General features: G+C 43.3%; 1 protein-coding gene across 2 annotated transcripts; it reads left to right on the top strand.

Annotated features, from left to right (window-relative positions):
* The first annotated feature begins 1723 nt into the window (after nucleotides 1-1723).
* cdh26.1 (cadherin 26, tandem duplicate 1) lies at nucleotides 1724-18721 on the top strand. Of its 2 annotated transcripts, none has more exons than XM_083674488.1 (19): nucleotides 1724-1882; nucleotides 5657-5725; nucleotides 5845-5937; nucleotides 6244-6402; nucleotides 7043-7190; nucleotides 8118-8290; nucleotides 8677-8805; nucleotides 9252-9437; nucleotides 9605-9903; nucleotides 11428-11573; nucleotides 11734-11964; nucleotides 12159-12380; nucleotides 12699-12820; nucleotides 13464-13532; nucleotides 15397-15450; nucleotides 16111-16248; nucleotides 16518-16556; nucleotides 16916-16993; nucleotides 17349-18721. In XM_083674488.1, exons 1-19 carry the CDS (start codon nucleotides 1853-1855, stop codon nucleotides 17577-17579), a joined length of 2616 nt encoding a protein of 871 aa, XP_083530614.1. In that variant the 5' UTR covers nucleotides 1724-1852; the 3' UTR covers nucleotides 17580-18721. The 2 variants fall into 2 exon arrangements, with proteins under 2 accessions (XP_083530614.1, XP_083530613.1); XM_083674487.1 differs by having other exon boundaries at nucleotides 1725-1882; nucleotides 16515-16556.
* The last annotated feature ends 605 nt before the right edge of the window (nucleotides 18722-19326 follow it).

Here is a 19326-nt window from a genome sequence, read left to right as displayed (position 1 = left end):
CTACTGAATGGAATTATTTTCTTGTCACAACAGGACACAGCACAACAAAGTCAAATGGCCATCATATGTTCAAGGAACACAGGCTGAAAAGTTTATGCTTCTTCATAGCATTCAACAGCACCCACCACCACCAGCCTTCACCTGCTTTGCCATCCTGTATGTAGCCTTCCGACAGGGGGGGTTATTAAGTCATGTGCTCCCAACCATATTGTATACTTGTATGCATGTTGTGGTCGTTTAACTCCAGGCAGGGAGCTCTACAGAGCGGAGCCATCCAATTACGCCAAGCTTAAATGTATTACCGTTTCCATGCAACAAATGGTTCAACTGACGTGAATGTCCTGCTGACTAAACTATCCATAACAACAATCCGCAATCTGCAACTCTGTTGAAACCTGAGCCCCTCACCCATAGCATTTGATCACTAAGAGAGTGAGCATGAACTTGTGACTTTCTTCACCACATGATCTGAAATGAAATCCATGCCATCGTATGATCACGTTTTTGATAGTTGTTACAGTACGTGAATATTCTGGGCTACCTGGACCTCTTGGTGTGGTGACACTTTCACCTTGATGTTGAGAGCTAGCTTGGAGAGACAGTCTGTCTTTGATTCTGGGTGAATAATATTATCTTTGGCTGGAAGAACCACTCATCTTCTTACCTTGCTATAATTCTGAGCCATTGCCTGCAATATGATTCTGGGCCATTGCCAGGTGGCAAGTCACATTCTATTCTAACAGAGCTCAGAGGTGGAGCTGCAGGGTGGGGTCTTGGGAGTGATATCAAGGCCATAGCATGCAGGAACATGTAAACACATTGTACCAAAGATATCACATGGAAACCAGACATGTTAATTGGTTTGTTGAGTGTGCTATACTGTAGAGCAGGGGTGCCCACACCTTTTCGGCTTGCGAGCTACTTTCAAAATGACCAGGTCAAAATGATCTACCTACATTAAAAAATGATATATATGAGACATGGTGAAAAACAAGTCCTCCTCCCATTCCGTATGGAAGTGGTAAGTTGTTGGCTTCTTACTTGGTCCAGCTCCCCCACTCATTTTTCTATCCCTTCTTGAGTATATATAAATTGGAAGGCCAACTAGGTCACTGAGCTCGCTGGAGTTTTGCAGTAGGTAGCGCGTTTAGCCGCGAATGCATGGTGACACGTGACCCGTAGAAGAGAAGCGATCTCAGACTGGCCGCATTGTACGTCAATCAAGTGGCGCACTCACACTGGCTCAATTGCCTCGTACCGTGCTGAAGCACAAATGTCCGTCGTAAAAAAAGAAATCACGTCGTCGACCCGCACTACTCTCGCGATCGACCGTAATGGACGTATTGGGCGCCCCTGCGTAGAGTATGTTTGTATCTCTCTGCATACTGAAGTTAACTCAATTACAGACCTAAAGTAGGGCAATGGCAGCGTGCTTGTGCTCTAGATTACAAAATGGTAACCTGAGATAACATAACAGAGATGGAGGAGCTGTGTACAAGCCCCACCCAAAGGCCTGGGGTGTCACACCACAATACCTGGTTATTGACACTCAAACACACACACACACACAACACAAAACAAATGCATTCACACACACACACACAAATAGACACAAAACACTGCTACCCATACATATTTACAATTTACACATGCTAACACACACACACACACACACACACAAACACAGAGACAGAAAGAGAGAGGGAGAGAAAGAGAACACATGCCTGTGTCAACTGTCTGTTGCCTAGGGCGATAGTAGGCAGTTCCCTACGATACCTGTATGAAGCGTGTCAGGCTTCTTCAGCACAGCTGTTGCCATTAACTCTGAGGATATCAGGCGGAACGGACCAAGATGGGGAACTTTACCTTGGTTCTGCTGTCGGTGGGTACAAAACCAACTGTTGCACTGTTCTGTTGAGTCAGAAAGCTTTCTGTATTTTATGTGATAAAACTTAATTTGTTTCACTTCATCATTATAGACCTGTAAACAAACTATTTTCAGAGCATTGCAGTGGTAGGCCAATGTTTTTCATGCAGCCAGTATATACTGTATATAATACATTTTATATAAGATGTTGCAATTAGCATTATTTATTTTCTCTGCCACAAAATGGTTGCCAATAGCTTTGTTGATATTCAGTTTTTGGCAGGTAGTTTATGAGCCTGTAATGCAATGTGCCCTGTTGTCCATTTACAGTGTGTTCATCAGAACCCTAGATTAGATTCAGCTACTGTGAGTAGTGTTGCAGTAAACAGTGTTGCAGGCGAGTCTTGATCAACAAAGTATTCAGTTGACAACAGAAGATCATGTGTTTGATCTGAACTGCCTATAGTTTTCCAACAGCTGCGTCAGTCCGATTCAGCGTGGACATGTTGGGGGAAGACTCTCACAGCCACCTGCCCCCGTGGCACTGTAACATCTCCACAACGTAACGTAACGTTTCACAACTTACGGCAAAAGCAGAGGCTCGCTTGAAGCAGCGTAGTTTTACACGCAGAGAAATAAGCACATAATATCAAATATACTGTACCAGTCAAAGGTTTGGACACAAACTTGCCAAGAGTGTGCAAAGATGTCATCAAAGCAAAAGGTGGCTACTTTGAAGAATCTAAAATATAAATCTACAATGTAGAAAATAATGCAAATAAAGAAAAACCACTGAATGAGAAGGTGTGTCCAAACTTTTGACTGGTACTGTAAATTCAAAAATAATCTCAATCATCCTAAAACCAAGTAGGAGAATTCATCCTGCACACATTCAAAGGATCGGTATTGCATTTTAGACTCGTTTTTAACAAAGAAAAACAGTGTCGACGCAATTATTGATGTCATGCAGGTGTAGGCTACTTCAAATAACTGAACTTGCAGATTAGATGTTGAGGTTTCGAGAATATAGCCTCCTGTTATGAAGTGTATCCAAAGTTATTTTCACATAGCTTCCCTTTATGAAATAAAGCCTATGTTGTCAGATCAACGTTTGTTGTAGTTCATCTCGTCTCGCTCTTGATGCAGCACCCTGAAAACTGTGTTGGTGTCGGTTTCGGAGTAAGACAAGACAGTTACATTCAACCAAATTTCGTCTGGAGTAGCCAGCTAGCTAGCCAGATTACGTTTGAGAAATAACTGTCAATGTTACCTAGTGGTTTTATAAAGGATCTGAATAGAGCTAAAATGAGCTACCTTACAGTTTTGAGGTAAACTGCCAAGTCTTTAACCCAGTCTTTTACTTGATCACTGGCCTTTTTTTAAGATGCAATCTGTATTTCTTTAAGCCGTTTTTTGGTTATACACACTTATGATATATCCCCACTGATTCTTGAAGAATATTATTTATAGATGACTCTTGAGTTTAAAACAACTGTCTTACCGCTTCATAACCTAAAACATAAGGCTGTTTTACTTCAGTGTTTACAAACAACAGGGACATAAACAAACACTGTATAGCTTTAAAATATGTTTAAACTCCTATGATGAAGTCACATACTGTCAGTCCTTGCAGCCAGAGTCAACATGATCCCACCAATCATTTGTATGATATCGTACGTAAAGTATGTAAATGTACCTAGAAAACATAAATGTTTTGTTAACTTGTGGGCAGTCTACGAAACATATATGAAACATTTTTACAAATCAGTCAACTGGAAGATGTTAATCTTCGCAGTTTCCATGAAACACGTAAGCAACGACTTGCATGGTGATTAGGTAGTATTAGGCATCGAATAACTTTGAGTGGTTAAGGTAAGGCTTAGGCCACAGCCACACCTAACTATCAGAAAACGCATAAAATATGTATACGTATGAAATCTGCAACCTAGCAACTCAATACGAAACCTTGTTTCTATGTAACTGGCTAAACAGACGAAACGACTGTGGAAACTTAAACTATTTCAAACTGTTTTAATTAACGGAGAGCATACTGTAGCTTGGTGTGGTCTGATCTTAGGGTTAGGGTTAGGCCACCAATGTGCTGTCTGTTAATTACCAATTGAGCCAATGGTTTCTCTATGGGAGTCATCCGTTGATGGCCCACGGAGATGACAAGGGTCTGTCTGTGTCTGTTTCATACATTTTGGCAGTTTTTACAGACAAAAAAAGTCTTGAACGAGTTGAACTTTCCATAGTCCGTTCGTCCGTTTAGCCAGTTACAAAGAATATTTGGTATTGAGTTGCGAGGTTGCATTGTTCAGTTGCTAGGTTGTTTCAAAAGTCACGCCCGAATTCCACAGATCAAATCGGATAGGGATTTCAAACGTAGATGTTTTTATCAGTTTTCTGATAGTTGGGTATGGTCAGGGCCTTAAAGTTAGGGTTGGGCATTAACTTTGAGTGGTTAGAATGAGCAAAAAAACCCCACTAAAGGCACTTTTGTAAAACATTGTCCCAAAGCGTTCAAACCTGTGGCGTTCATGTTGCACGTCTTGGTTAAACGTCGCTCGCCAGCCCCAAATGACCACCTACCAAAGCATTCTTCCTTTTGTATCTTCCTGCCAGTTGATGTTGCCTGATTTATAAAATATGTATGTACAGTATATTGACTGCCCACACGTGAACATCTTATGAACGTATGATATTGTATAAAATGATTGATCAGGATGTTTTGTCTATGAATTTGAGAGTGGCAACATTTCACCCAACCCCATCCCTCAGCTTTATGTGGCAAGGGGTGTTGTGTTGCTTTTCGAATAGCAAAGATTGTGCCTTTAAATGTTTTTTTGTCCCTTTAGGGCACCTGTGTAGGCTGACTTACTCAACTGAATGTATATTTGGACACACAAATAATGATAATCCCTTGGAGTGTTTATCTAAAGTCTTTGTGTTGACTTCCAGTGTGAGCACGTTGTGAAGTTTGTCGATTCAGGGTTTAATATTGACTGTTTTGCCTTGATTATATAATTATGGGTGGAGGTTGTGTAGTGTAGAGGAATATTCCAGATTGACCTGAGATGGCTCAGGGATCATATCAGTTCAGCTGTGAATTCCCTCAGAGTTGAAAGCAGGACACCCGTTGTCCACTTACATTTTCCTGTATATTCAACCTTTACTGAACTGTATACGGTGTTGTTTATTGTGCTCCCCCAGCAATAAAAACGTCTTAACTGACGACCAAATATTGATCTATAGATAGGCCAGGAGCAATACCAAGAGATCAGAAAAGGATTATTTAATTATTTATTAGATACTGTTGACCTAGCTTGCCTAATTACACCACTGAATATGACAAATGTCTGTGAAATGTTTAGTGTCTGTTACACATGCGTATTGAATGTATTATTGTTTTTTTTACGTTGTGGTAATTTGTGATCACACCCTCCCCTCTGGGCGTCCTGCCGTTATATCTGAGAAAAGTGATGACTAAACCTCAATTAGAGAAGAGAACAAAGCTGGAGCACTCTTAGTAGGCCTGTTCCACTAACAGTATCAATGTATAATTGTTTTATATGTTGAACGTTACATACCTCCACACACCCCTCCCACCACTCCCACCAAACCCATCTCACCGGCCCTTGTTCCATTTACCTTAATGTAGTTCAAATAAAGGGTGTGAAATTGGCTGACTGTAATGAATCAAATATTGAACATACGTTTACACAGGTCTAATCTGTAAGTGCTGTGTGTGACCCCCCTGTGAATATTATGCCCTATCAATGTCATCAGGTTGTCATGACGATCGGACTGTCACTGAGACAAGAGGGCAACCGTACAATGAACCAGCGTGGCAAGAGGGTACGTAACAGGCGCTCTGAAGCATTTCCAAAATACCACACAGACGTGTTTTAAATGTTTAAACAGACAGAAACATTACATAACCTTAGCCCGCCCTCCCTATCCTCTGTTCACTAAAGGACCTACTACTGCGTTCCAAAAGAAGGTGGGTTCTGTCCACCATTGAACTTGTAGAGGAGGACACAGGAAAGTTCCCAAAAACGGCCACTCAGGTAAAGACGCTTCCCCACTCAAACAGGACACTTATGTCAAATCATTGAAGGTGCATTTTAGTCCAGGATTAGGTTTAATCTGTGTTCGGGAAACCAGCCCTTAACGACACAACCTTGTAACCTTGTCCCAAATAGTACACGACTGTGCGCTTGTTTACTGGTTCCGAAAGAACACATTTGAACTGTAACTGTACATTGTGGACTATAAAGGAGAGTTTCATTTGAAACTGTCAAGCCTATATACAGTATGTAACCCAAATAAAGGAAAGCACTGGATGCAACGACACTGTTGTGTTTTTTCAACAGATGTTCAATGACCGGACGTCGCGTATGACAGACCACAAGTTCCGTATCACAGGAACCGGGGTGACTGAACCCCCATTGGGTGTGTTCTCCATTGACAGCAAGACCGGGAATGTCTATGTCCACATGCCCATCGACAGAGAGAAATACCCCTTCTTTCACGTGAGACCAGCACTTCCTCTATATTCCCCTATATACTGTGTGTGTATATATATATATATATATATATAGAGAGAGAGAGAGAGAGAGAGAGAGAGAGAGAGAAAACATGGACAGGCTGAGTATTGTTGTGTGTGTGTGTGTGTGTGCGTGCTGTAACATATCAGAACTAGTGAACCCAAGTGCAGCACACAGAGTCAGGACACAGGTATAAAATAATAGAGTATTTAATAAGGAATAGGGGTTAACAGTAGACTGGGCACGCAGGGCAGGCAGAGCAGAAAGGGCAGGCAGGCAGGGCAGGCAGGCGGGTAGTACAGGCAGGGGTAGTACAGGCATACACAAGAGGGCAGTTTAAAGGAAGGCAGATAATCCGACAGGGGGTATTCCAGGCAGAGGTTGAAACTCTAAGTCAGAGACAGGACAGAGGCAGAGATAATGACATAGGAGGGAATTTATTCTTTTCAGATCCTAAGTCATCCGTAGTTGAATCAACGACTATAGGTTTGATACAGGAACCAATTGCTTAAATCCAATTTAGCAGCATTCAATTCATTCAAATATTGCACATGGATATTCACATTTAGAATACCCAAACATGAGTTTATGAAAGGAATAAGAGAATTGGTTGTTGTCCCCCTAGATCAAGTTTGACATCCTGGACATAGTAACCGGTAAGCCTGTAGACCGGACGCTGGCATTTGACGTGGCAATAAAGGACATCAACGATAACGCACCTAAATTTGACCATCCTGTCATGAAAGCCAATGTGAAGGAGAACTTAATAGAGGGTAAGTGTTTGTTCACATACTGTAACACGTATGCAAATCCTCGGCCTGCAGTCAAACGGCCCTCGTATCCTACAATGCAGGAGGACAGCATGGAGAATATACTGTATACACCAGACCTGTGCACAAGATATATTTGAAATGGTTTCAAATATTTGAAAAAACATGAGGTATGCTTGGTTTAGCATGCAGCGTTTGCACTTCTTCAAGTTTCAAGTTTCAAGTTTATTTGTTACGTCTCATACACGAGTGCAGGGAGTAAAATTCTTGGGCTCGGTTCCTTGACAATGCAGCATACAATACAAATAATACAAATAATACAAATACGCAGTAGTGCAATGAGGTAAGGACAAGACAATAAGTGACATAGTGCAAGATAAGTGAGACGGTTGGACAGTGACGATTGTTGGGGACACAAGACAGTAGACATGACACAATTGCAGTATAAATAGTAGAGTAAAAAAGTAAAGTGGTTCAGTGGAATGTCATTATTATTGCACTGTGCCGTTGGTGTAAGAGGTGTTGTGATACCTGATACCAATCCAGTGCTTCCATTGTGCCTGACAATGTAATCAAGCACCCCTCATATTTTTCAAATATGTTTTAAAATATTCAAATGTGCATTTTGCCCAGGTCTGCTATCCATGCCACATAATGTACTTATTGATTTATGATGATTGTTTGTTGCTTTGGTGTGTTTCATTAAAGAGCACAGGCTGCAGGTTAACTCTCCTCCACCACACTATTATCCACCCCTTTATTCTTCCTTCATCACGGCCCCTGCTCCCTTTCTTCTTCTCCCTCCCCCCCTCCTCCTCCTCCTCCTCCTCCCCCCCTCCTCCTCCCCCCCTCCTCCTCACACACTATCATCCACCCCTTTATTCCTCCTCCTCCTCCTCCTCCCCTCCTCCTCCTCTCGTCCTGTCTCAGGGTTTCTGCCGGTGTCTTTGACAGCGCGGGACATGGATGAGGAGGGCACAGAGAACTCCACCATCACCATGAGGGTGCTGTCCCAGGAGCCTTCTGAACCCAAGATGGAGCTCAAGCAGGTGGCGGGCACCAAGATCAGCCAGATGACCTTCACTGGCTGCTTCAACTACGACGTGAGGCGCACACACACACACACACGCATGCACGCATGCACGCACACACAGCCAAGCGAAAAAAAAGTACACTTAATTGTAATTAAAATTGATTTAATGTGTACTTAATATATAGTACCAGTCAAAAGTTTGGACACACCTTCTCATTCAATGGTTTTTCTTTATTTTTTTTAAATTATTTTCTACATTGTAGATTAATATTGAAGACATCAAAACTATGAAGGAACACATATGGAATTATGTAGTAAACAAAAAAGTGTTAAACAAACCATAATATGTTTTATATTTTAGATTCTTCAAAGTAGCCACCTTTTGCTTTGACGACAGCTTTGCACACTCTTGGCAAGGTGTGTCCAAACTTTTGACTGGTCCTGTATGTTTTTCAGAAAATAAAGTCGTATAAAGTCATTGTTGAAGCGAAGGATCATGGAAAGCCACCTCTGTCCTCAACTGCGACTGTCAATCTCTTTGTCCAAGACTCCAACACTCACATGCCAGTGTTCAAAGACAATGACGTAAGTTTTGATTGATTGATTGATTGATTGATAGATTGATTGACTGATTGTTTGATGGAAGGATGGATGGACTTATTGATTGATGGATTGATTGACTGATTGATTGATGGAAGGATGGATGGATGGATGGACTTATTGATTGATTGATGGATTGATTGACTGATTGATTGATGGAAGGATGGATGGATGGACTTATTGATTGATGGATTGATTGTGTGATGCACAAACAATGGGCACTGGGGAGAAGTGCTGTGGGAGATGATTGGTGCAAAGTAAAGCCAATAGCTAAGCGCCGTCCGTTTTCAGCAGTCTATCTATTGGCCTAATGAAGGCCAAGTTTGACCTGTTGGTCCACCAGACCTATGGTGCATTTGGGCAGTAGTGTCTGGGCACGAGATTAATGAAGCGCAAATGATGATGACTTACAGTAACATCTTTGTGTCCAGTACAAGGCTGAGATGATGGAGGGTGAGTCTGACATGGAGATTCTGAGACTGGGTGTGACTGACGGAGACCAACCCAACACCCCTGCATGGAATGCCAAATATTCCATCCTGTTAGGAAACGAGGATGGGAACTATAAAATTGATACTGACCCCAAAACCAATGAGGGGATCCTGACAGTGATCAAGGTGCGTCTGTTTGACCAGTACCAGTTCATATAGAGTCATGATACATAACATTAAAACAAGAGTTTTAAAAACATCAGTTTTAGGCATAAACCCCTCACCTACAAGTTCTTTCACTTTGCCTATAAGTGCTCTAAATGTACATATATACTGTAACCATGTTATGTCAGGGAAAAGACTTTGAGAAGACCACGATGACCAACTTGACCATCGCCGTGGAGAATGAAGAGCCTCTGTTTGTGTGTGGCGCCGCTGGGGTCCCTGGGGCCCCTGGGGCCCCTGTGGCCCCTGCGGCCAAGCCCCCACCCCCCAATTCGGTGATTGTGTCAATCAAAGTGATTGATGCCAACGACCCCCCTAAGTTTGATAGGCCGTATAAAGATGTGTATGCCAGAGAGGAGGAAGACCCGGGGATGTTGATATACAAGCCAAAGGTCACCGATGAGGACTCAGACTTAAACAAAATCAGGTTGGTGACAAGATTAGATTAGATTAGATTAGATTCAACTTTATTGTCATTGTGCAGAGTACAAGTACAGAGACAACGAAATGCAGTTTCATACAGACAACGAAATGCAGAACCAGTCAAAAGTTTGGACATACCTTCTCATTCAATGGTTTTTCTTTATTTTTTTTATTATTTTCTACATTGTAGATTAATATTGAAGACATAGATTGAACGCCAACTTGATTGACTTGAAAGATTGGCCAACTTTAAGGATATAGACGTTTTGCAATGCCCTCTTCTCCACCCCATAACTTTTCCTGGGTTGAGCCGTCCAAATTGGCAGGATTAGCCCTTCCCCGAAGGACTGCTGACTACCAATATCTACCGGATAATGGCATTAAACATCTGGTTTGCTTATGTGAAAGAAAACCACCCTACTATGACACCTGTCCAGGTGTGGTCCTCCATCACATAAACATAACAGACTTCTGTCCCCCAAGTCCTGAGCAAATTCAAAGATTTTTGACAATTGTGGAGGAGGCTAACAGCAGGGGTGAGGGCGTTGGAGAACAGGGACAACGCTGGCCTGCTAATTGGTTAAGACTAGGAAAATCACTGGGATTGATGCCATCAATGAGATCTGGAGAATGCGCCATGGCTCCATTGAAACACACGAACAGGAGAAAGCACTGGTGCAATTTTATCAGCGGATTAAATAACCGCTTTTCTTTACAGGAAACAAGTTGGTGTGGTCAGGGTTCAAGTTGCACGTTCACTCTTGGGGGGTGGTGCTGGGCTATTTTTAAGGTTGAGGGCATCCTGATTTTTTACGGGAAGTGCCTCGTTACTCCGTAATCTATGCGATGGCTACAGAAACATGTAATTCACATTCAAACTATCTGAACCTTGAAGCAGCATGCTAGAACAACATAGTCTGTATTTTGCTACTGAATGTTTGACTTGTTTGATCCTTCTTCTAGCATTGTGATTGCCAATGGTCCCTGGTCCAAGCATTGATTACTTTTTCTTATGATGACTGATGGATAGATGATTCACTTACTTAAACAAATGTATTTGTTGTAAGTCGGTTTGGATAAAGGCATCTGCTAAATGCCATAAATGTAAATGTAAATGTAAAACTATGAAGGAACACATATGGAATTATGTAGTAAACAAAAAAGTGTTAAACAAACCAGAATATGGTTTATATTTTCGATTCTTCAAAGTAGCCACCTTTTGCTTTGATGACAGCTTTGCACACTCTTGGCAAGGTGTGTTCAAACTTTTGACTGGTACTGTACACCTCTGGTTCGTGTGTGTGTTAGTACCACTATCTACAGTATGAATTAGGCTATGTGAAATGAGAATGAAATGACAAATGTTTAAAAATGCAACCTCAGGCGATATGCTTGCATTGCATGTATAATTGCTTTCATGATATTTACAGTAAGGTTCACACTCTCATTACAAAGTTAGGGTATTTTTTTATCTTCCACTGTGTCTATTGACATGTCTGTTCCCTGCCCTCCACCCTGTGATGGTCAGGTTTGAGCTGGTCAATGATACAGCAAAATGGCTCACCATAGACGAGAAGACAGGAGTTGTGACCTCAGTGGGGAAGATGGATCGGGAGTCGCCCCACGTCGATAAGGACAGCATCTACACCATCTTTGTCAAAGCAATAGATAATGGTAAGCTTGCTATGGTACATTGACAGGTTGTGCAAACTCAGCCCGGCTTTCCTTAAGGAAGCCACGTGCTAGTCTCTGCAGCTTGTTCAATTAATCATACTAGGGTTCTAGAAGTATATTAGGGTTCTAGAAGTTTCACGAGATGAATTCTCTCCCTCAGGTGAGCCCCCTTGCACGGCTACAGCCACAGTCTTGGTCCACTTGGGGGATATGAATGACAACTTGCCCTACCTGGTCCATAAGAGCCAGGTCATGTGTGGTAACAAAGTGAACCGCATTCTTGTGCCAGCTGAGGATGCGGATGCTGCTCCCTTTAGAGGCCCCTTCTCTTTCATGTTTCGGGGTGAAGACAAAGCAGTACGAACCACCTGGAAGCTGGACCCCAACTCAGGTGAGCAGACACCCTAACCCCCCCCCACACACACACACACACACACACACACACACACACACTGTCAAGTCCGGGTGTAGTCTAGTAGTTTCACTCAAGAAAAGAGTGGACACATATGTAATTCCTCTGTAAAATCATATTCACAGTCCCCCTTGCCCCCTTCTCTCCCCCCACCTCCCCCCTCCCCTGGCCAGGCATGGAGGCAGGGCTGGTAAGCCTGAGGAGCCTGCCCTACGGTAACTACACAGTGCCTCTGGTGATCCGGGACCAGCAGGGCATGATGGGGCCCGACAGCCTTGTGGTGGTCTTATGTGACTGCGGGAACGGGGACACGTGTCGCGGCAAACTGCCCATCACATCTTCTGTGGGCTCTGCTGCCATTGGCCTACTCCTGGCCGGACTGCTGCTCCTCCTGTGTGAGTCTCACCAGTGACCTGGGAGGAGGACCTCAGCCAATGCATGCATCTGTCAATCAATTTAGTCACTTAGTTAGCCCGGGTAACTGTACTAAAAACATGCCGCTGGAAATCTCTGTAAAAACATGTTGTCAGGGAGGAGGACCTTTGTTAATTCATTTGTCAATCAATTAATCACTTGCTTAGCCTGGGTAACTGTACTAAAAACATGCCTCTGTACATCCATGTAAAAACATGTTGGAGATGTGATTGCAGTAGCCTGAAATGTGATGCTATGTTGTTGTTGACTCTGTGATGTGCTTGTAACTGTCTCTCCAGTGCTGCTGTGCCTCCTCATATTCTGCAGTTGTCCAGTGAAGAAGTTCATGGCCGCGTTGCCTGATGAGGGCAACCAGACGCTCATTAAGTACAACGAAGAGGGTGGGGGCTCTGCATGCAGGGTGTGTACAACCGTTTGTGTCTGTGGGTTTGTGTGTGGGTTTGTGTGTGTGTGTGTGTGTGTGTGTGTGTGTGTGTGTGTGTGTGTGTGTGTGTGTGTGTGTGTGTGTGTGTGTGTGTGTGTGTGTGTGTGTGTGTGTGTGTGTGTGTGTGTGTGTGTGTGTGTGTGTGTGTGTGTGTGTGTGTGCGTGCGTGCGTGCGTGCGTGTGTGTATACTGTATGAGTATTGTCAGTGAGACAGAAGAGTGTACGCCGTAACTGCAGTTACGTGTGTGAATGAGTATGTGAACATGACACAGTCTGAGGAATGTGTGGTGTACCAGTGAGGTATGACAGGAATGCACAGACAGGCTCTGAGGTTCTTCCTCTGTGAGAAGAGGTGCCCTGACATGCTGTGTGTTCATTTCCCCGAATTAATCTCGCCATTTCCTCTTTGCTTTATTTGCCCCTCCACTCCCCCCCTGTTCCCTCCTTTCCTCTCCCCTCCCCTCATCACATCTCCATTCCTTCCCTCTACGTCCAACTCTCCCCTTCTATCATTGCCTCTTCTTTTTATATTCCTTTCAACTTTTCAACTTTTCTCTCCACTGCTTCTCTCCTCCTCCTCCTCTCCTCTCCTCTCCTCCTCCTCTCCTCCTCTCCCAGGGTGAGCCTGTATTGATCCTGACTCCCACCCAGACCACAACCGTGACGCAGTCCCAGTCCGCTATGCCGGTAAACCACACACACACACACACACACACACACACACCCTTCCCCATCTCCTTCTCCCATCCTCCTCCTCTTTTCTCCCCTCCAGGCCTGGGGTGTGTCAGAGCAGGGCTTTAGGGTGCCAGAGGAGGCTTTAGGGTGCCAGAGGAGGCTTTAGGGTGTCAGAGGAGGCCGTAGGGTGTGTCAGAGGAGGCCGTAGGGTGTGTCAGAGGAGGCCGTAGGGTGTGTCAGAGGAGGCCATACAATTACAGAAGACAGCAATACCGTGGCAGCGAGTTAGAGCGCTCTGTATTGGGTGTGCGCTTTAATTTGTGCGTACAAGAGGTGTGTCCTCCTCTATTTGTGGACTCTCAATTGCTCTGAATAAAGAGCCAGTGAGAGATCACACAGCAAGGGAGGCTGGAGGTGGAAAACGAAGGCCGGGCCTGCTGACGGATTGTGGTCCGTCAACAGTCACTCGCATGGAATGGAATCCACCAGCCTCCACTGTCACATATGTAGATGATTTGGGTGTTGTGACACATGTTGATCCACGTGCATATGTGACTGCCACCCGCACACAGGAACATGCACAGGGGCGGGGTGAAAGATGGCAACAAAAAAAAAAAAAAAAAAAACTTGCCACTTTTGATTCACATTCTCCAAACACCGTCCCTACAGTGTCTCAATGCTGAGAGTGGTGGAACATTGAGTCAAGCAGGGTTCACTTTTAGGGAGAGATTTACACTGCACAAAGTGTGTGTTTAAAAAACAAGAAAAACTGCAAGCTCCGAGACGTGTGTTAACTCCACTGAAACATGTCTTTGTCAGTTGCTGTAGGCAGAAACACCTGTAACTGACATGTCTTTGTCAGTTGCTGTAGGCAGAAACACCTGTAGGCATTTAGAAAGAATGCATGGGAAGAACTAGTTGTGGCTACGGGGTGTCAGGGTTAGAATACAGTGATACAAGGTCCAGTATGTAGATTCCAGCTTAAATAGTGCTAAATAGTGTTGAATGGTCATGATAAATCGACAGCAATCAAGGAATGGACCCCTCATTCCGCTATTTTCAGAAACTACAATTTGAGTTCGCATCCAGGGGGACTGTGTTTGTGGCTGTAGGTTTTGAAAATCAATTAATTCAATCTTTGTTTTACCCCCAATGACATCATAGCGGGCGCTGTGATTTCCTTCGGAACTTTTCTCTTATCTTTTTGACTGCAGAACGTAGAAAATCACAGTTTTCACATATGCAGGCACTAGTCTGTTGTTGGAGATAAGAATGTGATTGGAGATTGGAAAAAATGTGTGAAGTGTCCTTTTAAGTGATGGCTACAGTATTGTGGTATATCCTAAGAAATACTTAGAGTCTATGGCGTAGAGTGGAGAGCAAAGAGTATGTAGTATGCAGTTATGTTCACCAGAGGGCATCTGTGTAGAACACACTCGGGGAGGCTGATGTGTAACTCAGTGACTTGTGACTCCAGTACATCGAAATGTTATGGTGGTTTCCTAAAATGGAGGGACTTGTCTACACAAGCATATCATCACACTGGCAATGAAGAGGGGAGTAGAGCCAAGCGCCCTAAAACAGGCCAACTGTCAGGACGCATACCATTTATCATACCTGCCTCTACCTGTCTACGTCCTGCTGCTGAGCTTACTGAGCCACTTTAGTGGCTCAGTAAGAAAAATACAGTCTAAAAATACAACCTTTGTTCATTTATCCTACTGTATATCCCTGACTCACTCATCAGCATGTCCATGAATAATCTCCATCTCTCGCCATCTCACTTAAACACTGAACGGAAATACTGCACTGAATACGATAACTGTCATTTGTGCCGCGCTTTATTCTCTGCTCTCTGATTGTCCCGATGGTGCAGATGATGACCCAAGACGTTGATGAGACTATGTACCAGAGTGCCAGGAGGCCCACGGTAAGTGACAGCGCTTCTGGCCGATACCTGCGACAGGTATCTTTTTTCCATGTCTGATCATGTTCCCTCGCTGCAGCTCTGAATAGTGTGGGAGAGTTTCTCTCAGACAGCAGCACAACAAGGACATGCTGGGGGCAGGCGAATGCAACAGTGTCTAACTTGGCTAACAGTGCCTTTGTACTAGAATCTACATCTCGTGGTTTATTTTGCAGTGGCACTGCGTACCTCTTAGGTTATTTGACCTGTTCCTCATCTCAAATCTCTGATGAGATCTTGGCAGTGCCAAGTTCAAGTACTGATAAAAGCAGTGGTTCACGTTTCAGTCAGTGGTGGGGTGCACTAGTACACTTTTGGGTACAATGCAAATAACAGTAGTGTCCTCCTTTCATTTTAAATTTTTTGACATTTAGCGACTTACAACAACCACATTTGTCAAAAGTAAGTGAATCATGTATACTTCAGCCATCATAAGAAAAAATCTATGTTAGGACCAGGGGCCATTGGCAGTCACAAACCTGTTTATTATTATTAACAGTAGGGGAACTGTACAGAGGGGTAGTGGGGGGTGAAGAGGTCTTTAGGAGGGACAGTCAAGATGTAGCCTTATCCACTGTCTTATCAGCCCTTATCCACAATCTCTACCTCTCTCTCTCGTTCCAGAATGAGATGTCCTCTTCATTAGGAGGGTTCCAGACAATGACAGAGTCCAACGGAACTATGAGAATGAGTGAGCCCAACAGAACTATGAGAATGGGCGAGGCCAATGAGAGTATGAGGAGCCACGGTGGGTGGGGCATGGTGAGTGATCGCTGTTTCAGACAGCCACAAGGGGGCGACACAACCCTCCCCTTCACACTGCATAGCATTCTGCACCTTGAGGCTATCCCTCAAGGCGAGTGCATCGGTGGTGGAGGAGCGACTGGACACCCAAACAATATAAAGTTACATGAGACCTTGTGAAAGCATCATAAATGCAATTTATTGTAGTTATTCCCTGTGTTTGATGTTGTTGCCCATAATGGGATAATGAAATGAGGTTAATATCAATCTGTATTTCCCAATAGCAGTACTCAACATTGACTACAACCAGATCCAATACCGTCAGGGTAAGAGTTTCTTTGCACTGCAAATCGGAAAACCTGTTCTTTTCTGCTGTCCCTGTTTGAGGAAGTGTAGTTTTCATAAGAGCAGATTAACATCTCTGAAATGGAATGAATACTTTTTATTGTTTTGTTTTATTTGACCATAGAGTAATACTCCACTTCCCTTGAAAGTGTGTAGGAAGCATCGACAGATCCAACTTGGTGCTGTAGTAGTGATTAGTGTTAGAGTTAGTCACATTTACCTTACTGCAGCCAAGCATGAAAACAATGCAAATATTTCAGGCCCAGAAGTGTATATACTGTACAGTACATGTATGTTTCATGTTGTTGTGTTTTCACACAACACTCTGCTCTTTAATCAGAATCAGAACCGTTCATCGAGGTTCTCCCGCTCCTCCAGCCGGCTGGCGGACCAGAACATTGCAGGGCACATAGAACGGGTAAGACAACTGTTCTTCACCAGGCTAATCACCACAGAACCGGTTGGTTTCCCCATCTGTATAATCCCGTAATGAGACCCCTAATCCTCATTTAGGGTCCTCTCAGGCACATTACATTGTCTGAACATGTTAGACGGCATTTGGACCTTATAGGGCTTAACACATCAAAGAAATGTCATCTGACATGTGCCTTTGAACAGTGTCACACATAGTTCCTGAGGTCGATTGAAAGTTCGCATAAAAATGCTAATGTCTTACCTTGACTAACCTTTTCTTAGACAAACTGTTTTTAAAAACCGGATAAAAAGTTAAAGGGTAATGTTCTGTGCTGTTTTCTGTCTCCTTTGTTATACAGAGGCTGTTCATGATTGGAGAGCTTGGAGGAGAAGAGCGTGGGAACGTCCCTGCCGATCAACCCTATGAGTACGCCTATGAGGGGAAAGGCAGCAAGTGCCTGAGTCTGGATGAGCTGTCGGTAAGCGACCCAGGAGAGGACCTTCAGTTCCTGGGTGACCTGGGTTCAAAGTTCAACACCTTGAGAGACATCTGCCATGAGGACATGCAGAAGAAGAAGCTGAAGTGGTAGAACATGGCTGGACTGGGACTGATGCTTTGTTTCAGTCACTGGTCCTCTTTGGGGTCACTGCCTAAAGCACTCGGAGAAGAGGACAAATGCAGTTTCAGGAAAAGTCCTCCATTTTGGATTTTGGACTAAGCTTTGCGTAATGGAGATCTCTCAAAGACCTAGTGTCTTGAGGACTTGCTTTCACACGCAAAAAAGGGGAGGGCCACTTTTGATATTTTGCCAATTTCACACTGAATGAATGATTGATTGATTTAAAAAAACTGCATCAAGGTCCTTTTGGTTTTGTGGATTATGGTTTTGACAGAGTCGGGGTGTGTTTGCATGGTATTTGCTTTGTTAAATATATGTTTATGATGTGCATTTCTCAAACTACTGGTTATGCCAGAAAGGAATTAATTTTTAAGCCAAGACGTTGATGGAAACATCAACACTACATTTGTGGGAGCTTTACTATTGTGAGAGGGATAGATTATGTTTTTATATACAATTAAACTTTCTGCTCAGCAACATGGGATATAGATTTACCCAAGCTGCTTTCAAAGAACCTGAACCCTATGGAACACTTTCTTGCATTGTGATAGAATGGTGGCACAGCAGACTCTGACTATGACTGGGGGCTTTTTTAAATCAAAACTGTGTCATTGGGTATCTAATACATATAGTATATAATCCTAGATTTTATTTTATTTACGTTCAAGCTCTGGTCTTTTTTAGATACCCTTTTGTCTCCATAAGGTACAACAAGTCATCCGTGTAACCCTTGTGAGGTAAACTGATTCTAGCAGACTGTCAGCCATTACACATTTGAATGAGGCACAAACAGGAAGACTCCACCATAGTGGAATATGTCATATTAGTGAGATGCAGTTCTTGTTTTCTCAACAATTACACATTTGTCTGTAAAAACGTAACAATTATAATGGTAAGCGCCTCATAACAGCATATTTAACAGGGTAGGACATCTCACTGCAGCAGAGATGTGAATGAAAGGCAACATAAGGTCTGATGAAGACTATTCAAGACTATCAAGACTATTCATCACTATTTATTATTTGTCATTTATAAACATGTAGTGTCCATTGTTATTTTACCATCAAAAGACAGCAAATCAACATGGCTTATTAAAGCATAATTTTCAAGAATGTCTTGTGTCGTCTTGTGTTTTTTAACTTTCAACTCATATCATATGCGTACTGAAGATGGTATATATCACTGATGAGCGCAATACGCTGTGAGACCCCTAGGACTAAAGTCTGTTGGAACCACTGGGACACACCTAGATTCCTCAGTAGCAATAATAGACCTGCAGTCACAGCCTAGGGGGAGGAGGTGGAAGAAGAGGAGGAGGAAAAGGAGGAGGAGGGAGAGGATGGTCACAGATTTTCATAGATATACCTGTATATCTTGTCATCATAAACCTAGCCATAGACTATTCGTTATCCAATCTGATTTGTTGAATATCCAATTCACTGGACTGACTAATGGAAACTGGTTTCCATTTTGGTCCACGTGAACTTCAGGTGTGGCCCTGTCTATTTGATATATTGCCTTTATAATCCTTTCACAAACTCAACCTAAATGGCAGGTGACCTTTGGCCCTCCCTCTCCGCCGACACAAAAGATGTTGGAACTCGTTCTTCTGATCTATTGTCAATCATTCAGTCAGGACACTTAAGTACTTGATGTAAATGTATTTAGTTTAATTAATATGAACTAACATGAACCGGCTCTTCTAGCCTGTCCCATG

The sequence above is a fragment of the Argentina silus genome (genome assembly GCF_951799395.1).
Source record: "Argentina silus genome assembly, chromosome: 8".
In the NCBI taxonomy this organism is placed as follows: Eukaryota; Metazoa; Chordata; class Actinopteri; order Argentiniformes; family Argentinidae; genus Argentina; species Argentina silus.
Note: the sequence above shows the minus strand (reverse complement) of the source record. Positions and strands in the feature narration are given on the sequence as shown.

What these genes read in the sequence shown, in the direction of transcription:
- cdh26.1 (XM_083674487.1), top strand. Translation starts at nt 1,853, where the DNA reads ATGGGGAACTTTACCTTGGTTCTGCTGTCG. An exon ending in CTGGCTGCTTCAACTACGAC is followed by an intron (nt 8,291 to 8,676) that starts GTGAGGCGCACA and finishes TATGTTTTTCAG; the next exon opens with AAAATAAAGTCGTATAAAGT. An exon ending in GGATCCTGACAGTGATCAAG is followed by an intron (nt 9,438 to 9,604) that starts GTGCGTCTGTTT and finishes ATGTTATGTCAG; the next exon opens with GGAAAAGACTTTGAGAAGAC.